The sequence below is a fragment of the Amblyomma mixtum genome, chromosome 1, assembly GCF_055824585.1.
Source record: "Amblyomma mixtum isolate Tamu chromosome 1, ASM5582458v1, whole genome shotgun sequence".
Taxonomy (NCBI): Eukaryota; Metazoa; Arthropoda; class Arachnida; order Ixodida; family Ixodidae; genus Amblyomma; species Amblyomma mixtum.
The window spans coordinates 162,443,560-162,469,373 of NC_143012.1; the positions used below are offsets into that span (position 1 = coordinate 162,443,560).

Below are 25,814 nucleotides of genomic sequence, written 5' to 3' on the forward strand. Positions count from 1 at the left end.
TCTTTAGAATTGAAAACTACTCCAAGATGTACAATGAAGCAGTTGACAGATGGAAAAGGCTGAAAGCAAAACAGTTTTCCATATTTTGGAAATCCGCTCTCTGGGCTGCAACTTTCAAGGCCATGGACACTGCTGTTTAACCTTGAGCCAGGCTTCACACGTGATGCCACAACACGTGACTAACCACAGTTGGAGCCGAGCTGTGCTGCCAACATGCCAACCGCCTCGCCACCGCACCGAGCCTCCACCGTATGACGTAGCAACGGCATTGCACCATTCTTCGCTTTAAATAATGCCAACTTTGCTTTCGCTCGTGTGCTAGGTTCAGTCGGGTTGAACCTTGGCCAATTTTTTTTTTTTCCGTGCCAAACTGGGCCTCGTCAAACTGTACACCCACGCTTGAAAAAAGACGCAACACCAAGGACGCACATTAGAGAAAGATAAAAACGTTTGTTAATTTGATAGTTCGGTAGTATCCAGCAGGAAAAAATATGCTACGTAGAGGCACCATTTTCCGTTTGCTGGGACTTCAAGCAAGTGGGCATGCGTTCCACTGACCTGCAAAGGGCTAAATCTTGCAGAGCAGTTCAGTGCAGTTTAGTGCTTCAGTAAAGGCATTCCATGTTACGCCTACCTTCAGCAATAAGACTACCATCTAAGCCGATCAAAGGCCTTTATGCGACTAAAACTGATTGAACTACTAAATCTGTCAATATGAATTTTTTCACACAGCTGTTTGAAGAAGCTCACAGGAGATGAACACTCCCTACTTCAGCTCACAAATTACGTTTGAAAGTGAACTGCTTTTGTACATATTCAGCCTTGCATGGCCCCAAAGCCAAGTATTGGCTCTTGCAAGCTCCATGAAAAAAAAGGTACAGGAGTCTTGGGCACTGCAAAGGGTTTGAAATAGAGCACATTCAAGAAAGACTACATGCAGTTTCTGCAACAAGAAGCTATTGCCCAATGCAGTGCCACTATATCCCCTTCCAGAACACACGCACAGGAAAGAAAGGCATGTGAATAGAAAAGCATCCACAAGCAGCAGCACCTGAAAGACATCGTTGCAGAGGTTAGTGGTGGCAGATGACAGTGCTGTGAATAACCTACCTTTGTCACCCCCTGCATCAAATTTGAATCGCATTCCTCTTGCACCTCAGTGACGCCAACAGTGCAGCTCTCTTGATTTCATAACATGGTATGCATGGCTCAGATTCACTAAACATATACCGTACAGTTCCAACAAACTGCCCACCTAAACTACAGAGATATGGAGGAAAAAATACGCACTGGCTGAACTTTTGGGTCAAGTGCCAGAAACTTCAAAAAAAAATTCAGGGGTCACTTTGATGATCTAAAGTGCGCAAGGCGAAAGCCTTGCCACCGAGACGATGGTCGTAGGCACACACAGTCATGATTGGTTCAAGACTAATTAGTTGGTAACTAACTAGCAATGACTAGTTAGCGGAATAACTAGTCATGATTGGTTAGTCATGACTTGCGACTAGTAATGACTAGTTATGACTCACTCAGATGTAACGGATGGATGGACAGTCATGTCTGCGAGTGAGGGTGTTTAAGGCTTTCACCTTAAAAGTGGCCGAAAGTCTACGAGCGCTTCATCAAGCTCTTCACAGAAGACCAGCCATCCCTTGTTCATGGCTCCCTTGAATTTGTTTTTGCCATGGTACTGTTGTAGACGGAACTGGTAGTTATTCCATTCGCGAACATGTTGTCAGCCCGACTGGAAATAATTTGCAGTCTTGCAGAAGTCTCCATTCTTCTTGTGCTACTGAACAACTTCCACCTTCTGAAAAGTGTAGCCGTTTCTCATGGCCAACGCTGGAAGCGCACGTGGATGGACATTGTGTGGCAAGTACAGCAATGATTATCTATTGGTTGTTCAAGAGCCATTCTCTCAATATTTTTGTGGTACCCGGATGTCAACATCGTCCTTATTTCTCCACTATTTTGCTCTTCCCACCAACTACTCTACCTTATCCAGACTCTCGCCAGTAATTGCTTACCGAGACGTTTATTGTCCCAGTAAACTTTCCTCCCCTTTCTAAGCAAACCTATACACCCCTGTCTTACCACTGAAATTGGACAAGTAGCAAGGATGGTGGTATCATCTTTTTTTTTGTTTGAAATGAGTCACTGGCAGTGCTCGCAGACATAGTCATCTGGGGCCATCGGACGTTTTCATAGAGCTTTCAAAGCTTTCATACGTTTTCATAGAGCTTTCCCGGGCTTTCAAAGGCATTGAAGCTAAAGAGATTTTAAGGGGTGGGCGATGTTTGGACTCTATTACTGAATTACACATTTTGCCCTAAAAGGTGGATGGGTTATACAGTCAAGCCCACTTATAACAATATTCAAGTGCCATGGAAATACCATTATAACCAATAATTGTTATAACAGGGTTGTGCCGAAAAAAAGAAAAGACGTCAAACTTCAGAGCATTTATTGACAGTAAATACCCGGAGGGGTTTGATTGTTCTAATGCCTGTAAAAGCTCGTTAATTCAAACTTCAGGGAACCGGAACAATGTTCACCAATGACCAAAGCACCGCCATCACTGCGCCACAGGGAGCTTCGCGCGCCTCCACGTCACAGGAATCAAGCCGGCTTTCCCGAAGTCATTCTTATGGGAAATTCAAGAAGCATGCCAAACTAAGGGTGCGGCGACAACTGACGAGAGAAAAACCGCGCTGGCTGCATGCACGTGCACTGCACCGACTGATTGGGGGTACACATGGCACACGTAGCCAATGCAGCAGCTCTCCTGACGCAACGAAGCCTGCCTCTTTTGCTTTCGTGGCGTTGCTGCGCCAGCTTAGTCCATTGGTCGGCCCCACACGTGCGCACTTTTGTGTTGTAAGCATGGTTTTGCTGGTGTGGTTGTAGGATTTCCTTCTTTCTTTTTCTATAATAGTTGACACTCAATTACCAGATTTAATTGTTATAACCTATAATGTGCCTTGACAGCATTGCTATAAGCAGTTTATTTTACCATAGAACACATGGCAAAGCTGATGGTGCCATGACTGACCATTGTTATATCCGATATATTGTTATAACCAGTATTGTTATAAGTGGGCTTGACTGTATTTTGACCGGGAGTGCTCTCCAGTCTTCCTTTATGAGCTCAGTGACAGAATGGCAATGACAGTCGCTTCCCCCTCTGCCCGAGAGGGCTCATGCTGTACACTTGCATCTTGTGATCACAGGTGACAGTAATTGATCAGAAGTTGATCATGACATCACTTGTTTTCTAATCTAACCGAGACTTTTCCTGTACACAGACGTTGTGCACCCTCGTAAAAACATCAGTGTGGTAACACTACCAAGAAAAATCTCGAAACTAACGCACCTAAATGTGACACGCAGTCACGTTTCGACTAAAATGGAAGAAACATAAGAGACAGAGTAATTCAGCAAGGGTTTATTTACAATGAAACTATGACGTCGTTCTCTGTATGCAACTCATGACAGAAAAAAAAATCATCGAAACTGAAGAGAGAGAGAAATACGAAATGGCAAAAACAAAAGCATTTTACAACTATCAATGTCTGCACTTCAGACTTATGATGCTCACATAGATCAGCGAACTGTAACCTTCTGATCAGAAAAAAAAAAAAAATAACATTACGTCCAGAGGTGCACACAACTTGCTGCATTTCATTGTTCAAATAATCATTCTTGTAGCTAGGAAACTATAGCTACAAGAGCTGGCACAGCTTGCCCTGTTGGCTGCAGAGCACACAGCAGTACTCAAGGTTTTGGAAGGAGAATCACAATGCGCGTGAAAGCTGCCAAGAAACGAACACATGAAACAGCCAGTGACGCATTCAGTAAGCATCCCCCCTCTTCATGCACACAGCAAACTATTAAAATCCATCCCTCGATTGTAACAGCAATGGGCTTTTTGCCAAAACTGGTCTACAGTAGTTCAACCTCCAAGGCCGGAATGCATCCCCGATTACTCCAGACGTTCCCTGTTTCCACAACAGTGCCATTCAGTACACGTGCCAGGAGGGAATTCAAGGCCACCTGAACGATACACAAGATGCACTACGTCCATGAGTTGCTGCTGCTAATACACCAGTGACAAGCGCAGCCGAGATTAATGCCAGTTCCTACCACTGCTGGCAGCTCATCCAGGATGAACCATGCATAGTGAACAATAACAAACAGAGGGAATTAAGAGTGCGACCTCCGCAACAGCTGCACGGCGACAGAAACAGCGCTAGACTAAGTTACCACTCCGCGCTGCGCTGTTGTTTGGCGCATGATGTGCATGCTAAACAAAACGACGCAGCCTGCGAGAGAGTGAATCAAATCAGGAAAAGGCTTGACACCATGTAAGCCAACCAAAAGAAACCTCAGAAGCAGGAACAACTTCTCTGCAGAGCAGTTCTCCTGTTCTCTGTCAACTGTTTTTGGATGTTTTCTGCCAACGTGCCAAGCCTGAAACTGCTAGCTGAGAAGCACATTCAGGCCACAAAGCCGTTAGTCTCTGATGAAGAAGTAGGAATGTTCCAGAGATGAGTGAACTTTAAAACATCTACCTTCAGGTTTTTTTTTTTTTTTTTTTTTTCGTGGCATGCTGCTTGCAGTTTGTCAAGAGCTCGGGCAGCCCAAGTTTATCCACGTGTACGAAACCGCCACCTCGCTTGGTCACAGACAGTGGGAGTCTCACCGCAAGTTTTCCGACTCGTGAACAGAGACCGCCTGGAATGGCAATGTGCAAGACAGGTGCTCTGACTTGGCCTGTCTGTGGCCGATTCTGAGGCCAGAAATTTACTCTGAACTGACTGTTTGCATGAGCCGACACATACCCATTCTCACTGGAGGACGCTACCATACTGCACACGGCTTCACGTCTTTCACATAAATATGCACGCAAGAATGCTTCTGCAAAGCTGGCCTTATGTACACGGCTGGCTGGCCACACGAAATCTACACGAGAGTATTATTATCCTTTGCCATTCGTGAAACACTTTGATGGAAGGAAGGAACGTTTCGACAAGCACACAGTGAGAGGCAATCAACATGCACCGACTCACAGCTGGAGGTTCTGCGCGACACAACATGAGCTGGACAGATGACAGCAGACAGGTGGGTGAGGTCACATGCCCACTTTCTCAATGACCAATCGGACCCCATCAGAGCTTTAGCGCAGCTTTCGCTCAAGCCAGTGAAGCGGCTCAACGAAAGAGTGGAAACAGTGGCCTGTTTCAGAAAGTTGGCACAGAGCATGACAGACAGAACAGAAAGAAAGAAAAAAAAGAAAAAGAAACGAGGAAGCACAACATCCCTCATCTGTACAAACGACCACATGGAGGAGAAAGACCTGGAATGGAGCAAAACTGGCACGCAGAGGACAGCGGTTTAGCCAGCATGGTACGATGCGTACCTTATGGGAAAAGCCAAGACCGACGTCAGCAGCCAACTGTCCTGCCATGCACAGCCATCAAGACGACCGTTTCTTTAGAGAGGCCTTTCCTTGGAGGTGTGCCAAGCCCCATCTCCCTATCCAACACTGATGGCTCCTCATACTGACCCCTGTGATGCATGCCGATAAGGTTGGGAAGCCTAAGAATAACCACAGCAATGGACAAGTGCTTAACTAGACACTTTACCAAGGTAGCAACTGCACCTCTTCAGTCGTGAAACATAGAGCAGCTCATGAGCAGTCTCTGACGTGTCCCATCATCGACCCCACTGCCTGGTACACTGGCAGATACAGCACAGCCTTTCAAGAAGTACAGCTAACGACAGCAGATATTCACTCGTCAGTCTCCTGTTTACACTCAGCACTTGGCCCAGCCATTGGAAGCTCTAGCCCAGCTATGAGTAGAACAGCTGACGTATGAAAAGAAAAAAAAGCAACTGGGCCTAACATGAAATGAACGCATTAATACAGGTGATACACTAGAACTGAGATGCTGACTGTTCTTTAAATGACCCAAATACATGCACCACCACATCAGAGATGCATTTGTAATCAAATCTTGCCTCACTTACAAAACAAAAGAAAGGAATGAAGGATAGCGCCATGCCAATTTTTAAATTCACTGCAACAAAGCGTCACGCCAAAACATGGCACAGGATGGGTGCGAGGCATCGGCGACTCACCATGTTCCAATAATTGGTGCCGCCAGCCTCACCTGAAATGTCACGTGACAGCCACACCTGTCACAGACCAGTGCCACGTGGAACTGTCTGTGAAAGGTGCTCTTTGGCTACTCAATGCACTTTGACTACGCTACTTTTAATAACAACACAAGTCAACGCTGAACCTTTCAGAGCAAAAATTTCATTTTGTTACCACTACCATCACTAGTGGTAACCCAACCAGACAGCTCTGCACTCGCAAGATTTTGCCGTGCGTCCCACTCGAGCTGGTACATGCACCTACCATGTGACATTACGCAAAGAAAATGAAAAAAAAAAAAGTGATGGCAGTGAATGCACAGAACACAAATCAAAAGGGGTTGCCAGACTAGGGAGACCAATCTGTGCTGAAATAACGTGCAGGGGACTGAAAAGCCACAAGCGACAACTCCCTCTCAGCCACGCCCCCATTTCGGCCAGCGCAGTCATTCCACCTTGCAATGCTGCAACTTCGCTGGGCTCCACCAGAGGATTAACGTCACTTCCTAAGTATGAAGCCACTCAGAGTGTTCACTGCTGTGGGTCACAATGTCTACGACGCACCATTCTCCACAGACTTCACAAAAAGTGACACAAACAAAGGCGCCAATGATGCCGAGCCAACGGGCACTGGAAGCGTGGGCTTTGTACACATGCTAATGCGAAGACAGGTAAACATTTGGGGAGCTCAAAATGTCCCGAGGAGTCAGTCCAGCCATTTCGTCTACCTCTCGCATTTTCAGCTCGTCAACAGCACTTTCCCTTCAAACGTGTCCAGAGGTCAACTTTCCGGCTGTTCTCGTGCCAGTCTTGCACCAGCCAGTTCGCCACTGTCTTCCAGCGAGCTCTCGGGAAAATCGTCGAAAAATTGAAGGAGAAAGGAAACAAAAAAAAAAAAAGGGAATAGGGAGCACACGAAACACTGCCCTTCAAAATTTGCTCTGTGGCCTTTGGATTCTGCAGCCGTCTTGCCCCCAGTCGGCACAAATCTGACAGGTGGCTTGGATGCAGACTCGAGAAGGAAGGTGCCTCCTCCTGGGCACCTGCCAACACGCTTGGTTGGCTCGTGAGTCGGCTCAGATTTCCAGCAGCAGGTCGGGCTCGTTCCCAAGCGGCAGGCGACGGAGGATGTTCCAGGCCTCCCGCAGCCCACTCATGTAGGCACCACTCACGGTCTGGGGGAACATCCGACTCGTGCCCTGGTCAGATCATGGGAGAGTGGACAGTGCAGAAAAAAATTTGTTTAGTTTGTTTTGGTTTGTAGGGGTTTTACATCCCAAAGCGACTGCAAGCTGCAAGGTAGTGAAGAGCTCTGGAAATTTCGACCACCTGGGGGTTCTTTAACGAGCACTGACATCGCACAGTACACGGGCCTCTAGAACTTCGCCTCCATCGAAATTCGACCGCTGATCGGGGGCACTTAGAGAACAAACTTGGGGTACGCGCAAGTTATGCCCCTGCCAAGCGGGCAAATTAAGTGCACTTACAGAGAGTGCCACTCACTATAAGTGCAATTTGTGAAATCTTAACATTGCAAGTGAAGTGCCACTCGCAAAAGGGTGCACTCCGGTTGGAGTGCGTTTACAGAACACACTTTGAGGGCCGAGTGTGGCACAATAAGTACGGTGCATAAAATGTACTCCCAAGTTTTTTTACATGCTATGACACTGTTTTTAGAAAAAATTCGTTCATTACAGCTACAAGCGAAGCAACACAACAAAGGAACGCGATCAGATGCAACTCCGCTGCACACTGCATCTCATTTCTTGTCGAAATTCTGGATAGTCTTGGCGTTTTTATTCCATTTTTTTAATTGTTACAAACTGTTCAAGCTCATTTTATTTGCACTATCACGTCAAACAGTCAATTGCAAAGTTTTTTCTTTTTCGTTGAACTCTTCAAAAAAATTTCACCCATTTCGTGTCACCATTTTTTTTTTTTTTGCTACGAATGCACCTAGCCTTCCCGTTTAGCACTGCATAGCCCAAAGTGTCACTTGGGATGCCAAAGTGCACTCCCCGTAAGTGCACTTAACTTGAGCATTTGACAGGGGTATTAACAGAGAAAATATTTTATTCCATGGCAATTCTTCTCTAGTTCAAATCCAATTCCGTTTCTATCCCATTCCATCCACTGCTATTCGAATTCTATCCAAAATTCCACATTAATTCTATACCAACTCATTCTGTTACTTTGTAGTTCGCCCAGCTGCAAGTACCAGTACCAACTACTATTACTGGTTAACATTTGGTATTAGCCCGCCTGACGTCTCACTGCTTCAATTAATCGCGAGTTTTGTAACATCATCACTTTTTGAGCGACGCTGGGTTTTCATGTTGCTGAGCCATCTAATGTTTCGTATTAAAGGTGCAGTGAAGAGGAATCTGAACTCGTCTTTTTGCCGCGGGAACTCGATCTACACATTCCGAGCATTCTTAGATACCTCGATTTATTGCCCTGTGTGGCCGATTTCACTAATTAAATCGAATTAACGTCCGGCTCCCGTATTTTTCTTTTTTAATTCTCCCCATACGGTGGGCGGAGTTGACCAACGCATGGAGTGCCTTTCACCCAGTCCCGTGGATGGTTGCCGTTTTGCCATCGGCGGAGTAATACCCCAGTCAAGCGGGCAAGTTAAGCGCACTTAAGATGGCGGCGGGCAGCAATGTTGCATCTGATCACGTTTACTTGTTTTGTTGCTTCGCTTGTAGCTATAACCAAGGAACTTTTTTTCTGAAAACAGTGTTATAGCTCGTAAAATAAAGTTGTAAGTACTTTTTATGCACTATAAATTTTGTACATTGGAACCGCTGGCGTCGAGGCTACGCACTCGACCAGCAATGTGTGGTCTGTGAACGCACTCTCAGCGGAGTGCACTCTTCTGCGAGTGACACTCCACTTGCGTCGTTTAGATGCGGCAACGTGTACTTACAGCGAAGTACACTCTCCTTAAAGGTGCACTGAAGAGGAATCTGAACTTGTCTTTTTGCCGCGGGAACTCGATCTACACGTTCCTAGCATTCTTAGAAACTGCGACTTATTGCCCTGTGTGGCCAATTTCCCTAATTAAATCGAATTAACGTCCGGCTCCCGCCCTTTTTTTTGAATCCTGCCTCGTACGGTGGGCGGAGTCGACCAACGCGTGGAGTGCCTTTCACCCAGTCCCGTGGCGGCTTGCCGCTCTGCCATCGGCGGAGTAATACGAAATAGTTCGTAGTAGCAAATAGTCCGCCCGTATTTTTATTTCTGCGGGCTTATTTTGCGTTTATATTATCTGCGAATGAAACTATTTATTCATGGAAAGCTAAAAAACAAAATAAAGCGAAAGCAAAGCCTCCACGGAGCTGGCTGAAAGGAACTTCACGCGTTGGTCGACTCCGCCCATCGTACGAGGCAGAATTAAAAAAAAAGGGCGCGAGCCGGATGTTAATTCATTTAATTAGGTGAATCGGCCATACAGGGCAATAAGTTGCAGTTTCTAAGAATGCTAGAAACGTGTAGATCGAGTTCCCGCGGCAAAAAGACAAGTTCAAAATCCTCTTCAGTGCACCTTTAAGTACACTTAACTTGCCCGCTTGACAGGGGTATAATACGCAGTAATCCGTAGTAGCAAATAGTCCGCGCGTATTTTTATTTCTGCGGGCTTATTTTGTGGCTATATTATCTGCGAATGAAACTATTTACCGTATTTACTCGCATAATAGGCGCACCCCTAGTTTGGTCGTGAAAAATCAGATTTTTTTTATTTCCGCGCATAATAGGCGCACCCCGAACTTGGCACTGTGATCAACACTGTATTTACACGATTGCAAGCCGACGCCTCGCCGCCCCCCGCCCTCCGCCCCCCCCCCCCCCCCCCCCCCCCAAGTTTTTATTTTAACAAAGTTTTTGCTGAACTGACTACTAGTCCTCACTAGTGATGCTGCCGTCGCAGCTGCTGCGGACCCACAGCACGTACAGCGACATCGCGTGGAACAGCCGCACACAGTTTTCAGGGATGCTCACTTTAAACGTCTGTTTGGAAAGCTTTATCTCCAGCCAGAAACGTTCCCGACTTAGGCCCACGAAAACCTCGGCGCCTGGAGTCTCGTACGAAAATTTAGGCACGCCACATTCGCAACTGCCGCACTTCTCGGCAACTCTGAATTTCCGACCTGCCGCACGCTTGCCGTGTTCGAGAGCAAACTCCCAGCCGTGTAGCTATTAAGGTGCTTGCCCGTCGAGCTAAAACAGCAACGCTCGGCGGCAAAGCCACAAACCACGATGAACTAACGCGCTACCGCTGATCCCGGCACTTGACAGCAACAAAAAAAAAAATGGAGCTGGTGATGCTGATGGCGATATAGATAACGAAAGCTCGCGGTGGAGGGAAACGATGATGATGATAAGCTTGGCCTCGGGCGCCCTCCGTGGGCGGCGCCTGGAAGCTCCTGTGCGCGTTCGTGGCCTCCGCGATCAAGTGCCCGTTGCGCGCAGCCGGAGCTGATCGCGGAGGCCTCGGCACATGCATTTCGAAGGCTATTCCCGCGTGGGTCGTGGAAAGTTTCGGTGCGGCCCTATACACGAGTGCGTTTAAGAGGTATGTTCAATTTTGCAAGTCGAAAAATTTCCGGAGATTTTACCCCGCGTAATAGCCGCACCCCGAACTTTGAGCCGGAATTTCTGGAAAAAAAAGTGCGCCTATTACGCGAGTAAATACGGTATTCACGGAAACCTAAAAAACAAAATAAAGCGAAAGCAAAGCCTCCACGGAGCTGGCCGAAAGGCACTCCACGCGTTGGTCGACTCCGCCCACCGTATGCGGGGAATTAAAGAAAAAAAGGCGGGAGCCAGACGTTAATTCGATTTAATTAGGGAAATCGGCCACACAGGGCAATAAGTTCTAAGAATGCTTGGAACGTGTAGATTGAGTTCCCGTGGCAAAAAGACGAGTTCAGATTCCTCTTCAGTGCACCTTTAATAAAAACTTGCAGCCACGTCCATGCTAATGCTAAACTAGACTGCATTCAATGCAGCAAGGTGTTCTCTGCCAGGAGCAGCTGTTATCTCTGAGACTTGGAGCCTGTGGGGTGTGCTACAATCCAGTACATAGAGAGGCACTTTGCAGAGCACATGTTTGCTGGCAAGCACTCACCTCGCCAGCGAAGAAGACCCGGTCAGCGATGGGCTCGGCAAGGGCGGTGTACGCATCCCCCGTGCCCCCACACCGCACGTAGCTGTAGACCATGCGCGCATATGGGCTGTCCCTCCAGTGGGTGACCGAGTAGCCCTTTGGATCGGGAACCTCCTGCATTAAACAAAAAATTCAGGGAGGCACTTTGTTGACCTAAAGTGCGGTGAGGCGGAAGTCTTTCATGCGGTGGTGCTGCTTGTGTCACTGATGTGTGCTTAAGATGTTAAACAAGTACACAATTGTTTGTGACCCTTAAATGCTGGAGACACTGGAGGGCGTTTGGGAGGCATCCGTCTGATTCGACGCCTTTCTGCAAACACTCCACAGGCGTCCTCCCTAGACAGGGAGAACTACATACGCGTTGGCAGGAAGTAGCGTATCTCGGCTGCGGAACGGAAGGATGGTGGTTCGAATCCCATTGTGCACAAAGACTTCTTTTCTGGTCTGACTGGAAAAAGCGCGACACCTCTGCTGATAACCTTCTGCTGACAGCTTTCTGCCAACAACGGTGAGGCATTAAAGGCTTTCGCCTTAAAACCACTCACTCCAATGAAGTACCACATGCAATGCCAAACTCGCAACCGTCATCAGCCAGTGTGGAGCTTGTGCCACAAGAGCTCCACACATTGCACCAATCAAATGGCTGTGTGTGGGTGGATGGTAATGAGGAGTAATTACTCCCTTATTACTGCAATAGCATTAAGGCTCCCGTTGTGCAGAAAACCCGGCAGCGGCACTGTTAGCAAAAAAATGGGCCGGGGTAGGGTGGCCCAAACCTCCTCCTGGGTCACATGGCCTAGTGACGTCATCACAACCTGCCCACCAGACTGTGGGCAAACTTCCCACCGTGGCAGGTGGCAGTTAAATTAATGACTGGTCGCGAGGGGCTGCTCAAGAAGAGCTACCTGTGTTGCATAAGGCCCACCGGTGGCAGCACCTGCCATCGCAGGGCAGTGATGCATTGCTTAATTGCTGCACTGCGCCATGATGGGTATGAGTACTCCCCGGGATCTATGAACGCAAAGCAGAGAATGACGAATTCTGCATATATGAGCATTAACTCTTTCGCTACCGCGGAAAAATGCACGATTTGGAGCGTACTGAAAGAAAATTTTTTTTTCTCAAGAACTAATACACCCAGCACATATTGCAATGCATGAAATTGTAGCTTATTAGTTACACTTCTGAATGAAACAAACACCAGAGTTGTGTGTGCAAAAGTAAATGAACATTTATTTGTGAAATTTGCTAAAAACACAAAAAAAGTATATAGCAAAAACAAAAATTACCGGCTGCACTAAGCCCGAACTTGATTAGAGGAAAACTGGAATATACAAACTGTTGCACATGTTTATAGCTGTCATTATTCACAGTTTCAGCTATGAGAAAAATTTACTGCACTTTCCATGGCTTGTCAAGTCAGGGGTCATGACTGTGGTGCCACTGTGAAGAGCAATCGGAGGTGAAGATGTGAAGCAGAGGTAGACTGACAAGTGCTTCACATAAGGTTTTATCTTTGTTCCTCCCTTGTTCTCTGATAGCCGAGCTTGTAGTTTCTTCTTTTTTTCATTCTTTTCGGTTGGTGTTGAATGGATTCTATGAGAGGATTGGGGGCGTGGACTTCTTTTCCCTCATCATACCCGAAGATTTCTTGAATGAGCAGCTCCCTGAAAGCCAGCTGATAAAATTTGGCATTTTAGGCAAGCTCTAAAACATCAGGATCGATGAAATAAGTTTTATCGATGTGGTTCAAAAGCCAGGAAGGACACTTTTCAAGTGTTGCCAATAGAAACTGCCGCCACTGAATCATCCGGGTCCGTTACGTGCAAAAAAAACAACAAAAAAAGCGAAAAACCAATTTTGAGGAATGATTTTTGATGACAGAGGGCCAGAATAGATTATTCTGGTATTTCAGTAGAGATACAGTCGTGGCAGGTCAACAATTCCAATGTATATGATGATTCCAATGAACATTAGAATCTCCAACAGATTCACGTCTTCCCATGAGCCGTCACGCCGAATTTGCTGAAAATCTTCATCCCTGCATACTTATTAGTGTTTCCACACACGATCTTCATCATTTCCGCCGTGAAGAGCATAAAAAAAAAGTCGAGAAGTCGAGCGAATCTCCGAGCGCCGCTCCGCAGCGATGTGCCGATATGGACACCTAGCTGTCGTCTTGGTTGAAAAACGCGACGCGACCTTGAGCATTTGGCAAACTGTCTTTGCCATACGTTGTCAAGACCCTGAAGCACAAAAATAAACCACTGTCATCAATTACAAACCGTATGCACCGCAGAAAACACACAGCGAACGAAAACAGAACTTACAAACAAGTACGCGCTGACGTTCCAGGCTCCGGAGGCGAAGTCTCGCTGCCGAAACCGAAATCCGACGTTTGTACATTGTTGCCCGACTAATAACCGCTGCTTTCGTCGCAAAAAACGAAACCGAAACCGGCCGACGTGCTAAGTGTCAGCTTTCGCTTTCGAGGAGCGCGCGGTGACGCGGACGCCATTTTCTCCGGCTGACGCTGCTGCGGCCGTTCAAAGTTTTATTTTTCACGGCGCCCCCTCATGTCAAAACACTGAAACCAAGGCTGCAATCGAAAGAGTAGTTGTTGAGCTCGCTAACTAGATGGCGGACCACGTCCACAACGCTCCAAAATGAGCTTTTTTGCGCGGGCGATTTGAATCGATCATATGCGAACGATCGCCTATGGCGCGGTAGCGAGAGTTAACCCCTTAACGCTATCACATCTTAGTGTGCCGGTGTTTAAGGCTGGTAACCGATCAGACCCATCCAATTATCGCCCCATTTCCTTGACATGCATTGCCTGTAAACTTCTGGAACACATAATATAGTACTCACAAGTCGCATCGCATCTCGATCATAACTCTTTCTTTTTCACTAAACAGCATGGTTTCTGCTCCGGTCCCTCCTGCGAAACTCAGCTTTTTGAATTGACTACTGATCTTCACTTAAATCTGGACTCTTCATTCCAAACTGACATCATTTTTTTAGACTTTTCTAAGGCTTTCGATCGCGTACCCCACCATCGTCTCATGTCTAAACTTTCCGGTCTGTCCATTGACCCTCTAATTGTAGCATGGATACACTGTTCTCTAATAGATCGTTCTCAGTACACGGTAATAGACAACCATTGTTCAGGTCCTACTAAAGTGCTGTCTGGTGTACCACGAGGGTCGGTCCTTGGCCCTCTTCTTTTCCTCATCTTCATTAATGATCTTCCCTCTGGTATTTCTTCCACAATTCGCCTCTTTGCAGATGATTGCATTCTTTATCGCCGCATTGCTACTAACAGGGACCAATCATTACTCCAGAACGACTTGAACATAATTGAACGATGGTGCTCTGAGTGGCTTATGTCGCTAAACATCTCAAAATGCCAATACATGCAAGTATCTCGCAAACATTCCAGCCTCACTTACGCTTATTCATTGCTTTCAAACACATTAACAAACGTGCAATCCTACCGATACCTCGGAGTCATCATTTCCAGCAATTTAACCTGGTCCGAACACATCTTGAAATTAGCAGCCAATTCATCCAAATCACTCGGCTTCATCAGACGATCGTTATACTTGGCTCCTCCTTCTGTCCGTAAATTGGCATATGAAACCTTCATCCGTAGTAAACTTGAATATGCATCTTCTATATGGAACCCTCATCAGGCGTACTTAACACCATAGAAGCTATTCAGAACCGCACAGCCCGTTACATAACCTCAAATTATGACACATACTACAGCATCACCAGGATTAAATCAACACTCAACCTGCTACCACTTGAGAACCGTCGAAAAATCTCGCGACTTTGCCTTTTTCATAAATTGTATTACAACTTTCCTTACCGCCGTGACTCATTACTCCTACCTCCCATCCGAACATCGCGTCGCCTCTTCAATTCCCTGAGTGTTCAGCGTTTACATGGTTCTACAATAGCCTTCAATAAATCATTTCTACCTACAGCAATAGAAAATTGGAACCAGTTACCAGATCACATTGCAAACAAGCGTGACGCTAGTAAATTTAGAGACGCACTAATCGAACATTACAGCAAATGAAGAAAACAACCTCATGCTTTGATTTTTAGCATTTATTTTTCTTGTTACTATTCCCTATTTAGCCTATCCGCCACCATGTATTGATTAGAACTGCATCTTAACATTTCACAGTGTATTCCAGTTCTTTTTTTTTTCTTTTTGCATTGCATTGTGTTGTATTTTACTGTATTAACATTGTTATTCTCTTTACTTTGTATTTCAACTGTTCCCCCCGCCCCCCCCCTTATGTAATGCCCGAAAAGGGCCTTTAAGGGTACAATAAATAAATGAATGAATGAATGAATGAATGAATGAATGAATGAATGAATGAATGAATGAATGAATGAATGCACCACTGCGCCATGATGGGTATGAGAGTACTCCCCGGGATCTATGAACGTAAAGCAGAGAATGACGAATTCTGCATATATGAGCATTAACCCCTTAATGCTATCACATCTTAGTGTCCCCTCCAGATTTATCAAATCTACTATACTTTGGGGGATTCCCCTAAATGCAATGGACTAACACCGTTGACCCATTTGGCCTTGACCTGTTAACTGCTAGGTATCCTGGTAAGCTTAGTTCAGGGGCTCTCTAACTTTTTTTTTTTTGCCTCAAGGAACCCCAACAGCCTTCGACATGTGCAACATGCTCCCCTCCATACTCCCCTCTCCACTTCCGCCAGTCCTCCTGTCCCCTCTCCACACCTGCTTACCTTCCTCAGTGCATGACATCACCCCCTTCCCTCCTCCTCTCCCATCAGCTACCGTCTCCACACACAGTGTGCAACAAAAACTGGATGCCAACAGGTTTTCGTTCACACAACTGTTCTAATGCTGTCACACTAATACAACACTTTGCTGAAAGTGAGTGCTTGTGGAATCTGGTTCTCCTCCGTCCTTTGTGCACTGTAATCGCTGATTGTTACAGCCCCTAGTTTCCAGTGACTCAGCGATACCACAAAAAAATCTCGGATTTAAGCATCTTTACATGAAATTGTGCTTCTGCAGTCACCCGGTCCTGCACCCGTTTGCCTTGCTTTGCTTTCCCTCCTACACTTTGTGGGGATTGAGCTTCTTGGGCTACCCGAGCATGCGCCCGCTTCTGCCGTTTAGTTCGTTAGAGAGACCCCCCGTGGGGTGTCCGCGAGTGGAATGGGGGCAGCCGCGCTGTTTGTCCTCCCTTCCGTTCTTCCCGCTTCCACCTCGTGTCCCCATTGGGTCACTCCGAGTGACAGTTGGGGGCGTTGTTTCGGTGAGAGGTCCCAAGCGGGAAATGAGCGGGGAGATCGCCACCGACTCGGGCAGCAGAAAGGTGCGTAGAGTTTGGCTCCCGGGTGCCTCGGCCTTTGCCGGGGGCCCAAGAGCGCGGGTGCTTTAACATGCGCATCTAGTATGTATGCTTGAGTCCCGGACCGAACCTCTGGAGTCGTGTAGCCCGCCTGTGTGGCGCCGACGCGCTCCGGATTCGGAAGGGCCTGATTTGGCTGGTTCTCCGTCATCGCGGCCATTGCCGATGACGACGCGCGATGAGCCATCGATGTGCGACCTGCGTCGTCCTCATGTGCTCCGCCGTAGACCCCATCCTTCCTTGTGTTGCGGTGCGCGCGATTTAACCCTTTGGTTGGCCGCGCGGCATGCGATCGCCTTTAGCTGTGCTGTCACGTGCGTATCTAGTCTTTGCTTTGCGCGCGCGGCTCCGCGGGCCCGCTTTCGGGTGCTGCGGCGGGGCTATGGGTTTCACCGAGGTCTGGGGATTAGTGCAGTGTTATGTAATGCAGCTTTTCTGTGTAATAAACACTTGTGCTCTCAAATAACTGCGCCTTCCTTCGTTCGGAGCGAGAGCGCAGGCGCGCACCAAACGCTGGCAGTGCCCTCAGCTTGCTCTGGCCCGAACCCGCGATATGTGGGCGAAGTGCCACCTAATTAGCACACCGTCACTCGGGTGATGACAATCCCCACAACTTGACACTTCCAGTGCCTTCTCTTTCTCAACAACCCACACCGCTTTCTTCCGCATCCATACAGCCACAATTCTCCTTTGTGCTTGCATGCCGTGTGCTTTGCCCCAGGCTGGCTTCGCCTAATGGCTCTCAAGCCTAATGGCAAAGGTCACTTTAAAATGTTGAAAAGCTCGGGACAAAATAATTCAAACTGAAAAACAAACCTGCGAACCTGCAAACCTGACCTTTAGCGCTGGTGTTTAGCATGCTTGCTTTAGCTTGATGAGATTGGCCGCCACCGTTGGCTGTCACAAACCGGCGGATCATGCTGTGACACAGCAGACACCTTTTGAAGCGAGCAATGCTAAACACGTATGACATCGTAGTCAAAACCAAGAGCAAGAAATGGACTTGGGCAGGGCATGTAATGCGAAGGCAAGATAACCGCTGGTCCTTAAGGGTAATGGAGTGAATTCCAAGAGAAGGCAAGCATAGCAGGGGTCGGCAGAAAGTAAGGTGGGCGGATGAGATCAAGGAGTTTGCAGGGATACGATGGCCGCAACTGGCAAAGGACAGGGTTAATTGGAGAGACATGGGAGAGGCCTTTGCCCTGCCGTGGACGTAGTCAGGCTGATGATGATGATGATGATGTGGGTGACACGGGAGACGTATTTGTCGACTGCGCACTTTTGTTTACGGACGGAAGGACAGACAGGTGGGTGGAAGAACGTACCGTATTTACCGTATTTATTCGAATCTAGGCCGATAGTTTTTTCAAAAAAACGAGATGTAGAACTCTTATGTCGGCTTAGATTCGAGGATTTCGTTTCGAGGTTTCGTATTCGTAAAATACGAATAAATGTAGCACGCAGGTGGCGCCTCCACAAAACGCCAACGAAAGACAGCACTGTAGCCGTTGCTATCCGTAGCCGTGGCTATCCGTAGCCGATACTGATCAAAGCACACATGAGCACTGGCTGCCATTTTGGCCTTGTTCTGTTCTCGTGCGGTGGCGTGAGCACATTCGCAGCAGTGAAGTTTTCGTGCGTGGTTTTTATCACCAACGCCATGGCACCAAACAGGCGGTGCCATTATAGTGCCGCCTTCAAGCGGAAAGTTATACTCGCTGCAGAGCAGTCGTCAAATCTTCAAGCCGGGCGGGACTTCGGCGGCTGATCCCGGGCTGGCGTTGCATACGTCTCCTCGCCCAAACGCCAGCCCGGGATCAGCCTGAGCGGGTTCCTGGCAATAAATGTCGTTTGCGTGCTGTACCTCTTGTTCGCAGTTGTTTTTTCGGCCGGCCTACAATCGAGGTAAGTTTCTTTTTTTTCTGTGGCCTTCAACTTTCGGGTCTCGGCTTAGAATCGTGGCCGGCCTAGATTCGAGTAAATACGGTACTCGCATAATGATAGCACTTATTTTCCAAAAAACTGCCCCACATTTAGGGGTGTGATCATTACGCGCGGTAAATTTTTAACAAAAAATTTTGAGCCCCGAAAACGCAAACAAGTTGCAGGTCAGACTATCCTTGTCACTCGGGCGCGCTAGCCGCAGTTACGTCGCTAGACGCGGTTATCGCGAACCGATCTCGGCTTACGTCGTTAACCGAGAAGATAAGAGTGCGAAAAGCGCGCGAGCTGGCCCGCTTCAAGGACGTACTTTCATCGCACTAAATCACGTTCCAACAGCAACGCATCAAAATAGGCAGTGTGTATAGTGGTGCGCGACGGCGCTTTTAAGCACCTTCGATCTCGTCCGATGGCGCAGCAACCACTATCATACAACAGCAACGTCCCGCGGCGCTCAAGCTATGCATTTTACCGCCGTTACGCCGAAGAATGTCCGGTCCCTGCCACATCGTTAAAGTTGGCGACAAATTTGGAACGCTCGCAGCCCCAGATTCCGCGAGCTTACCGCAATGGTGCCGCACACGAGCGCGGCGGACGACGGCGCTCTGTACTCCCTAGTCGTCGCTAGGCCTAACTTGTTTCGTATTGAAGCCACAGTGGACGGCGCTTTTGAACTGACCAACGCTATAATGAATGCTCTACTTATGGCGCTGCCTTACTGACAACCTAATTTTCTCGTATTAAAAGAAATATAGTATGCGATCAATTTCAGCGACGCCTTAGCAGCGGAGCTGGCGTGCAAGCAGATCGGGTCACTCGCACTGTAACGGCGGCAGCTGCTACGCGGCTGCGAACGTAAAACTAGCTTTTATTGCAGTTATTACTCCTACCAGCAACTCGGTACAGGCCAGCGATCCTCAAGGAGGATTCATTTTTGACATTCCCGTATCCCAGGGCTTATTATTTACGAGAACAATAAATTTGGAGGAGAAGTTCTAGAGGCCTGTGTACTGTGCGATGTCAGTGCACGTTAAAGAACCCAGAGTGGTTGAAATTTCCGGAGCCCTCCACTACGGCGTCTCTCATAGCCTGAGTCGCTTTGGGACGTTAAACCCCATAAACCAACCAACCAATAAAGTTTAGCCGGATCACCGCGTCACTTCGTTGCACCGCAACCCAAAACGGTTGCGTGCCTTGCGACAACTGGCGAACCGTTATTCAAGATTACCACAGGTAAGTTTGATATCCGCGATTATGCATAACCGCATTTAGACTGCCCGTGTGACTGCAGGTCAGCCAACAGGGGGCTGCCGCTGCAATGCTGACAGAGCAAGATGGTCATCTGCATGTGCCATCTGTCAGACAGATAGCAAGTACGATCATCGTCGGCTAGACTCGACATCGTCGACAAATTGCAGCGTCAAGTTCTGGGTGCGATCATTACGCGGGGAATAAAAAAAATCGAAATTTTGCCAATAAAATTCGGGGGTGCGATCATTACGCGAGTAAATACGGTATATAAAATTTTGACCCCCCCCAAATGAACCTCCCCCAAATAGATGTCAACTTTTACACGAAACAAGTGTGTTCATTACGTGATTATATAAGGTGTTTCAGCAAATGCGGCAATACTGCTTAGTGTAATCTTCACTGCACACCTTCCAATCCCATTAGGTGCACAGTACTGGATTAGGAACAGCAATAACAGCAAAACAAGAGCTATGAGCCCAAATCATCGGCAGACATACAAGCCGTGCCAATACAAAACTCTGGAATGGTCAAGCACAAGTAACTAAGGAGCAGATTTTCTTGCCCTACGAGTGAATTCAAAAGCTGAATGATCACAGGGCGAGGGGGATGAGCCTCTGTGCCACCCACCTGTTCGCAGAAGATTCCGCGCAGCACTTCCATGCACATGGTCACGATCTCTTCGTCCGTCTTGTCCGCAATCAGGTCGATGGCATCACCACTCACGTAGGTCATCAGCACGTAGGTTGGATTCTGTGCACCAGAGGAGGAGAGAAACAGAACTCAGGGCGGGGCCCAAAGCAGCACACCGCTTTTCAGCAGCTTAACCCTTTAACCACCAACCCCCGAGCTGCACTCGTCATGGGAGATTACACCGATACCACCAACGACGAGTCACTCGTCCGGCCCACTGCGGACAGCTCCTACCGCCAAAGACAAGTTATGGCCGGCCATTTTGCATTGGTCGCAATTTTCAACACCAGAGGGTTAAAGGGCTAAGGCAGACAAGTAAACAAGTACAAAGGTGGGAAAGGAAGTCACAAAATTCTTACTTTCTTCCTTTTCCTCCCCTCCTTTTTATCAGCACCAAGCACGTGGAGGGTGCTTCCAGCTCCCCCCCTCCTCCCCCACCCTTCCTGCCCCATGCATAGCGGAGTTCTCATACGATCCATGGCCGAGACTGAGGTGGCTGTCGCTGCACCCATGTTATAAATGCGATCTCGAAATGTCTCTCTATGCTTACCTTTTCAACATTTGCTAGGCCATTTTGTCTACGTTTATTTTTCACTTTGGCTACCTCTCTCTACAGCCCTCGAGTTTTCGCGCAGAAACTAGATTAACAGAAACCTGCGTGTAATGAAAAATTTCGTTACATCCAAATTTAATAACTGTATACAAAAACACTTAGGCAGGTTGCCCACGACCCGATTGGCAGCCTGCCAGAAAGACCGGTGTGACGACAATGAAACCCATGAATGCAGTGTTAAGTGCTTGCACACTAAAAGTGGGTGGGGGAACAAAACACCAGCGACATGCCAACCAGCGCCCAAAAACGTCTGTTGGCTGGCTGATGCAGGCTGATTGGGCTGCTGTCACTACGGGCTGACACAAGCTCAATAAAGCGAAACCGAAGCTAAGTGGTAGGACTGTTCTTGGAGACTGAGACGTCCATTCGTCGTCACACGTGCTGTTGTCAGAGGCGCAGGGACAACTCTGCAGCATGGAATGCCGGTTTTAAGTAGCACAGTTTTGTTGATGCCTTGCCGCACCACTCATATCTGGATGCAGCGTCCCTTCAGGAGCCCATTCAAATTATGAGAACCGCAGTATTTGAATTAGCGAGCGCATGACGCCACAGACTTTCATAAACTTTGGCTGGGACCGAGCCAGCAGTTTTAATTGTCTGGATTTCGGAATTAATGTGGGTTGAATTAACGAGCTTTTACTGCAGTAGTTTCTACACCAAAGGACTGACACTCTTTAGTCTTCTGGGAGCAGAACACATGACTTCTTAAACAAACTGTCGGCCCACATTTTTTAAGCAAGGCAAAAAATGGAGTAGTACACAGGGTGCCAGTGGCAACTTTTTGTGCCTTCTGATTTTTCTTCCAGTTACTCTGTGGCCAACAACTGGACTCATTTAATCAGCCTCTTGACTCGTTTAATCAGCCTCTCACACTCCCTCATGACAAGATGGTCAGTGCAGCCTGCCATTTTCAGTTTAAGAGGCTGGTTCAGATAGTTTTCTCCACTTACTCTGGAAGAAAGTTTTGGCACCGTAATTCAAAAGCTGCTGGCCTGAGCTCAGACAACACAGCCAGCAAACACGACTGGCTTTTTTAAAATGCGGGCCTAAGTCCAGGAACTGTAGATTGTCATTTCAGAAAATAAACTTCAAGCTACATGGTGTTGAATATTTCTCAAGTGTCTTAAAGGGTTCTATCAAACCGCAGTTGCACACAGACTCGCACTGTAGCACATGCAATCGTCCACCAAGGTTCGGAGAAACAAATGTAGCCTTTAGGCAGAGAGGGTTGGCACAGTGCAAAAAGAGGTGGTGCAGCGCATTCACCATGTAGCAGTGATGCTCATGGAGAAAGCAATTTCTTCAATATAATTTGATCTCCTACAATCAGCAGTAGCTTCTGCTACTGTATTTAAGTGCGAGTGCAACGTGTACTGCTTTTCAGCCCCACCCATGCTCCTGCTTTTTGCTCGTTTTGATTTTGTTCTTTTCACTTTTGCATTTACACTTTTGTTTGTATATCGTCAGCTGCGAGACAGCACTTGAATGTGTTGTGCATCTGCGTTTTTTTTTCACCCTGTGGTTAAACGTGCGACTGAAGACTGTGGGGACGCCTTCGTCCCCTGTGTTCGCTTTCCCTCAACACACTAGTTCTCTGTAGTTAGCTCCCCTGCAAGCACTCCTCTCGGTTCGGTTACTTTCAACTAACAGGGGAGGGCGCTCGCGTCGCAGCGACACCAGCGCCACACGGATGGCGTTTTGCTGCGCGCGAGCATGGGATAGCTGGCTCTCTTCTCCCTGGGACCGGGAAGCTCGCGGACGTTTCGCTGGCGGCTCCGCTCTTTGTCGACGGGCGCCTCTTGGTCGGAACTTGCTCCCGCCAAGCCCGTCCCGTCCGGCCTCGGAGCTTATCCCTTTGCCCTAGCGTGGGCGAACGTTCGCTCGTAACCGTGCTGGTGAGTCGGACATCCTCGATTCCTCAGTGTATTTTGTTGCTAGCTGGCGTTATTGTTGTTATTGCAATAAATGCCTTGTTTGTGTCAGCCAGTGTGTCGCTCCTTTGTTCCCGCAGAGCAAGGCCCGCCGTGGTCGGCGTGCGCTCGGTAGCGCTCACGACCATGGGGTGGGGTCCGCGCGGCTTTGAAATGTGTCAGCCGCGCTCAAGCGGGGAGAACGTATTTATCTCCCCCAATTTTCAACCCCACAAGACCAGTGGCCGAACGTGTCACAGAGTAGAACCCACAGATTTAATACTGTGAGACCTTTAAAGCCATTGCATGGAAAGCATCTTTGAGGTGCTCTAGAATTGCTCTAGGGATACTACTCTGGGGTCTCGTCAGCAATCAGGCTGAATCGACAGGTAGTGCACTGCAGGAAAAACCCACGCACCTTTTTTGGCTGCGTGCGGGGACTGAGGTCGAAGAAGACGCTGAAAAGGCCACGCTGCTCCGGTGATGCCGGCACGTGTCCAAAGAAGTCAGCGGACGTCACCCGGTCGGCCCAGAAGGGCCGGGAGAACTTCAGCGCCACCTGGAGAGGGCAGAAAGGGAAAAGGTGAGGCACTCTGGTGACCTAAGCTGGGGCACTGCACCAGAGGAGGCGAAGGGAAGCAAGCAGCAACCAATCCGCTGTCACCCTGCATGCCGGAGGTAAGCACGTGTTTGCAGATTACAGGCTGGCTGCTTGAACTAGCCAGCGTCAAAAACATTGGTGTCCAGAAATTGGTGTGTAAACCATTGATCTCAGCGCGCATACGATGTAAGTGCATGCCCTCCTCGTCAACATCGAAATACGTACAGGCAGTGCAATCCACGTAGGCATTCTCTCAGGTAGAAAATGGGCATTTTTATAGCGCATACAGGGGGGGGGAAAAAAAAACGCACATTTTGGTGGCCAGTGTAGGGAGTGCATTTCTTAGGTGAATCGTCCATAGTCCGAAATTTCCAGGGTACCCTGAAAATTGCACTAGGGCACCGATTTCGAAATGACAAAAAAAAAAAAAGGCCAAAGCTAACAAAATTTTGGAAATAAATGCTGTGCACGGTTATCTAGTATTACCAGTCAGTGTTCTAGTCTTATTTTACGCCAACAAAATTTCCACTTCAGCAAAATTTTTTGCAGGTTATGTGAATGTCGTTGTAGCGGGATTCGACTGTACTAAGGCACTCTCCTAAAAATCTCTATTCTGCATTACACCGTGTGTCTCACTTACTGTGTTCTGCAATTTTTAAAGATAGGCTTTCCGAGTTAGAAGAGTGCTTTTTTGAGCACAGCACTGTGAGTGGTGTGGCACTTCAGAATACAGCCAAGACGTGCTAGCTCGCAGCATAAGCAAGAAGTGCGTAACACTGTTGTGAATGGCGAAAGAAGGCAGAAGTACAGGACCACTTTGACTGCAAATAAAGGTTTCTCCCGTGAGTTATTCACAGTGCGTTTTTGGCACATTTTTAACATAGCAGCAGACAAATTTCCATGCATCAAAATTTCAGTACAGTCGAACCTCATTTTAACGAAACTTTTTATCATGAAATAATGGCTATAACGAAGGAATGTTGATTCCCCTTGGAAGCTCGGTCAATACGAGCTAAAACGAAGCTACGGCTATAGCCAAGTAATCACCGGGCCCCTTGAACTTCGTTATGACGAGCTTTAACTGCATTACGAAGTACGGTGTGGATTTTGCTGAGTTTGTTAAATGTAGGTTTAACTGCATTTTGGCACGATGTAGGCGAAACCTGTAGCGCCACAGCACTGAGCTGTATACTCAAAATTCTAAAAACTGATATGAATACCGTATTTACTCGCGTAATAGGCGCACTCGCATAATAGGCGCACCCCTAGTTAGGGCGCGAAAAATCAAATTTTTTTATTTCCGCGCATAATAGGCGCACCCCGAACTTGGCACTGTGATCAATACTGTATTTACACGATTGCAAGCCGACGCCTCGCCACCCCCCGCTTCCCAATCTTTATTTTAACAAAGTTTTTGCTGAACTGACTACTAGTCCTCACTAGTGCTGCTGCCGTCGCAGCTGCTGCGGACCCACAGCACGTACAACGACATCGCGTTGAACAGCCGCACACAGTTTTCAGGGATGCTCACTTTAAACGTCTGTTTGGAAAACTTCATCTCCAGCCGGAAACGTTCCCGACTTAGGCCCACGAAAACCTCGGCGCTTGGAGTCGCGTACGAAAATTTAGGGACGCCGCAGTCGCAACTGCCGCACTTCTCGGCCGCGTCGTATTTTCCGACCTGCCGCACGCTTGCCGCGTTCGAGAGCAAACTCCCAGCCGTGTAGCTGTTAAGGTGCTTGCCCGTCGAGCTAAAACAGCAACGCTCCGCGGCAAAGCCATAAACCACGATAACTATCGCGCAAATCCCGGTACTTGACAGCAACAACAACAACAAAAAAAAAACGAGCTGGAGATGCTGATGGCGATATAGATAGCGAAAGCTCGCGGCGGAGGAAAACGATGATGATGATGATGAGCTTGGCCTTGGTCGCCCTCCGTGGGCGGCGTCTGGAAGCTCCTGTGCACGTGTGTGGCCTCCGCGATCAAGCGCCCGTTGCGCGCAGCCGGAGCCGATCGCGGAGGCCTCGGCGCGTGCATTCCAAAGGCTATTCCCG

The 25,814-nt window shown here is 47.9% G+C and overlaps 1 protein-coding gene across 3 annotated transcripts in view; it reads right to left on the reverse strand.

The window, feature by feature from the left end:
- Positions 1–3,430: 3,430 nt before the first annotated feature.
- The window catches only part of LOC149369583 (lysine-specific histone demethylase 2-like), a 68,478-nt gene continuing 46,094 nt past the window's right edge, over positions 3,431–25,814 (reverse strand). For all 3 annotated transcript variants that reach the window (XM_089558990.1, XM_089558999.1, XM_089558994.1), the window contains exons 15-18: positions 23,575–23,715; positions 20,571–20,693; positions 11,294–11,446; positions 3,431–7,358 (exon numbers count right to left, since the gene is read on the reverse strand). In XM_089558990.1, coding sequence (XP_089415116.1) covers positions 7,236–7,358; positions 11,294–11,446; positions 20,571–20,693; positions 23,575–23,715 — 540 coding nt within the window. In that variant the 3' untranslated portion in view covers positions 3,431–7,235. The remainder of the gene's footprint in view (positions 7,359–11,293; positions 11,447–20,570; positions 20,694–23,574; positions 23,716–25,814) is intronic.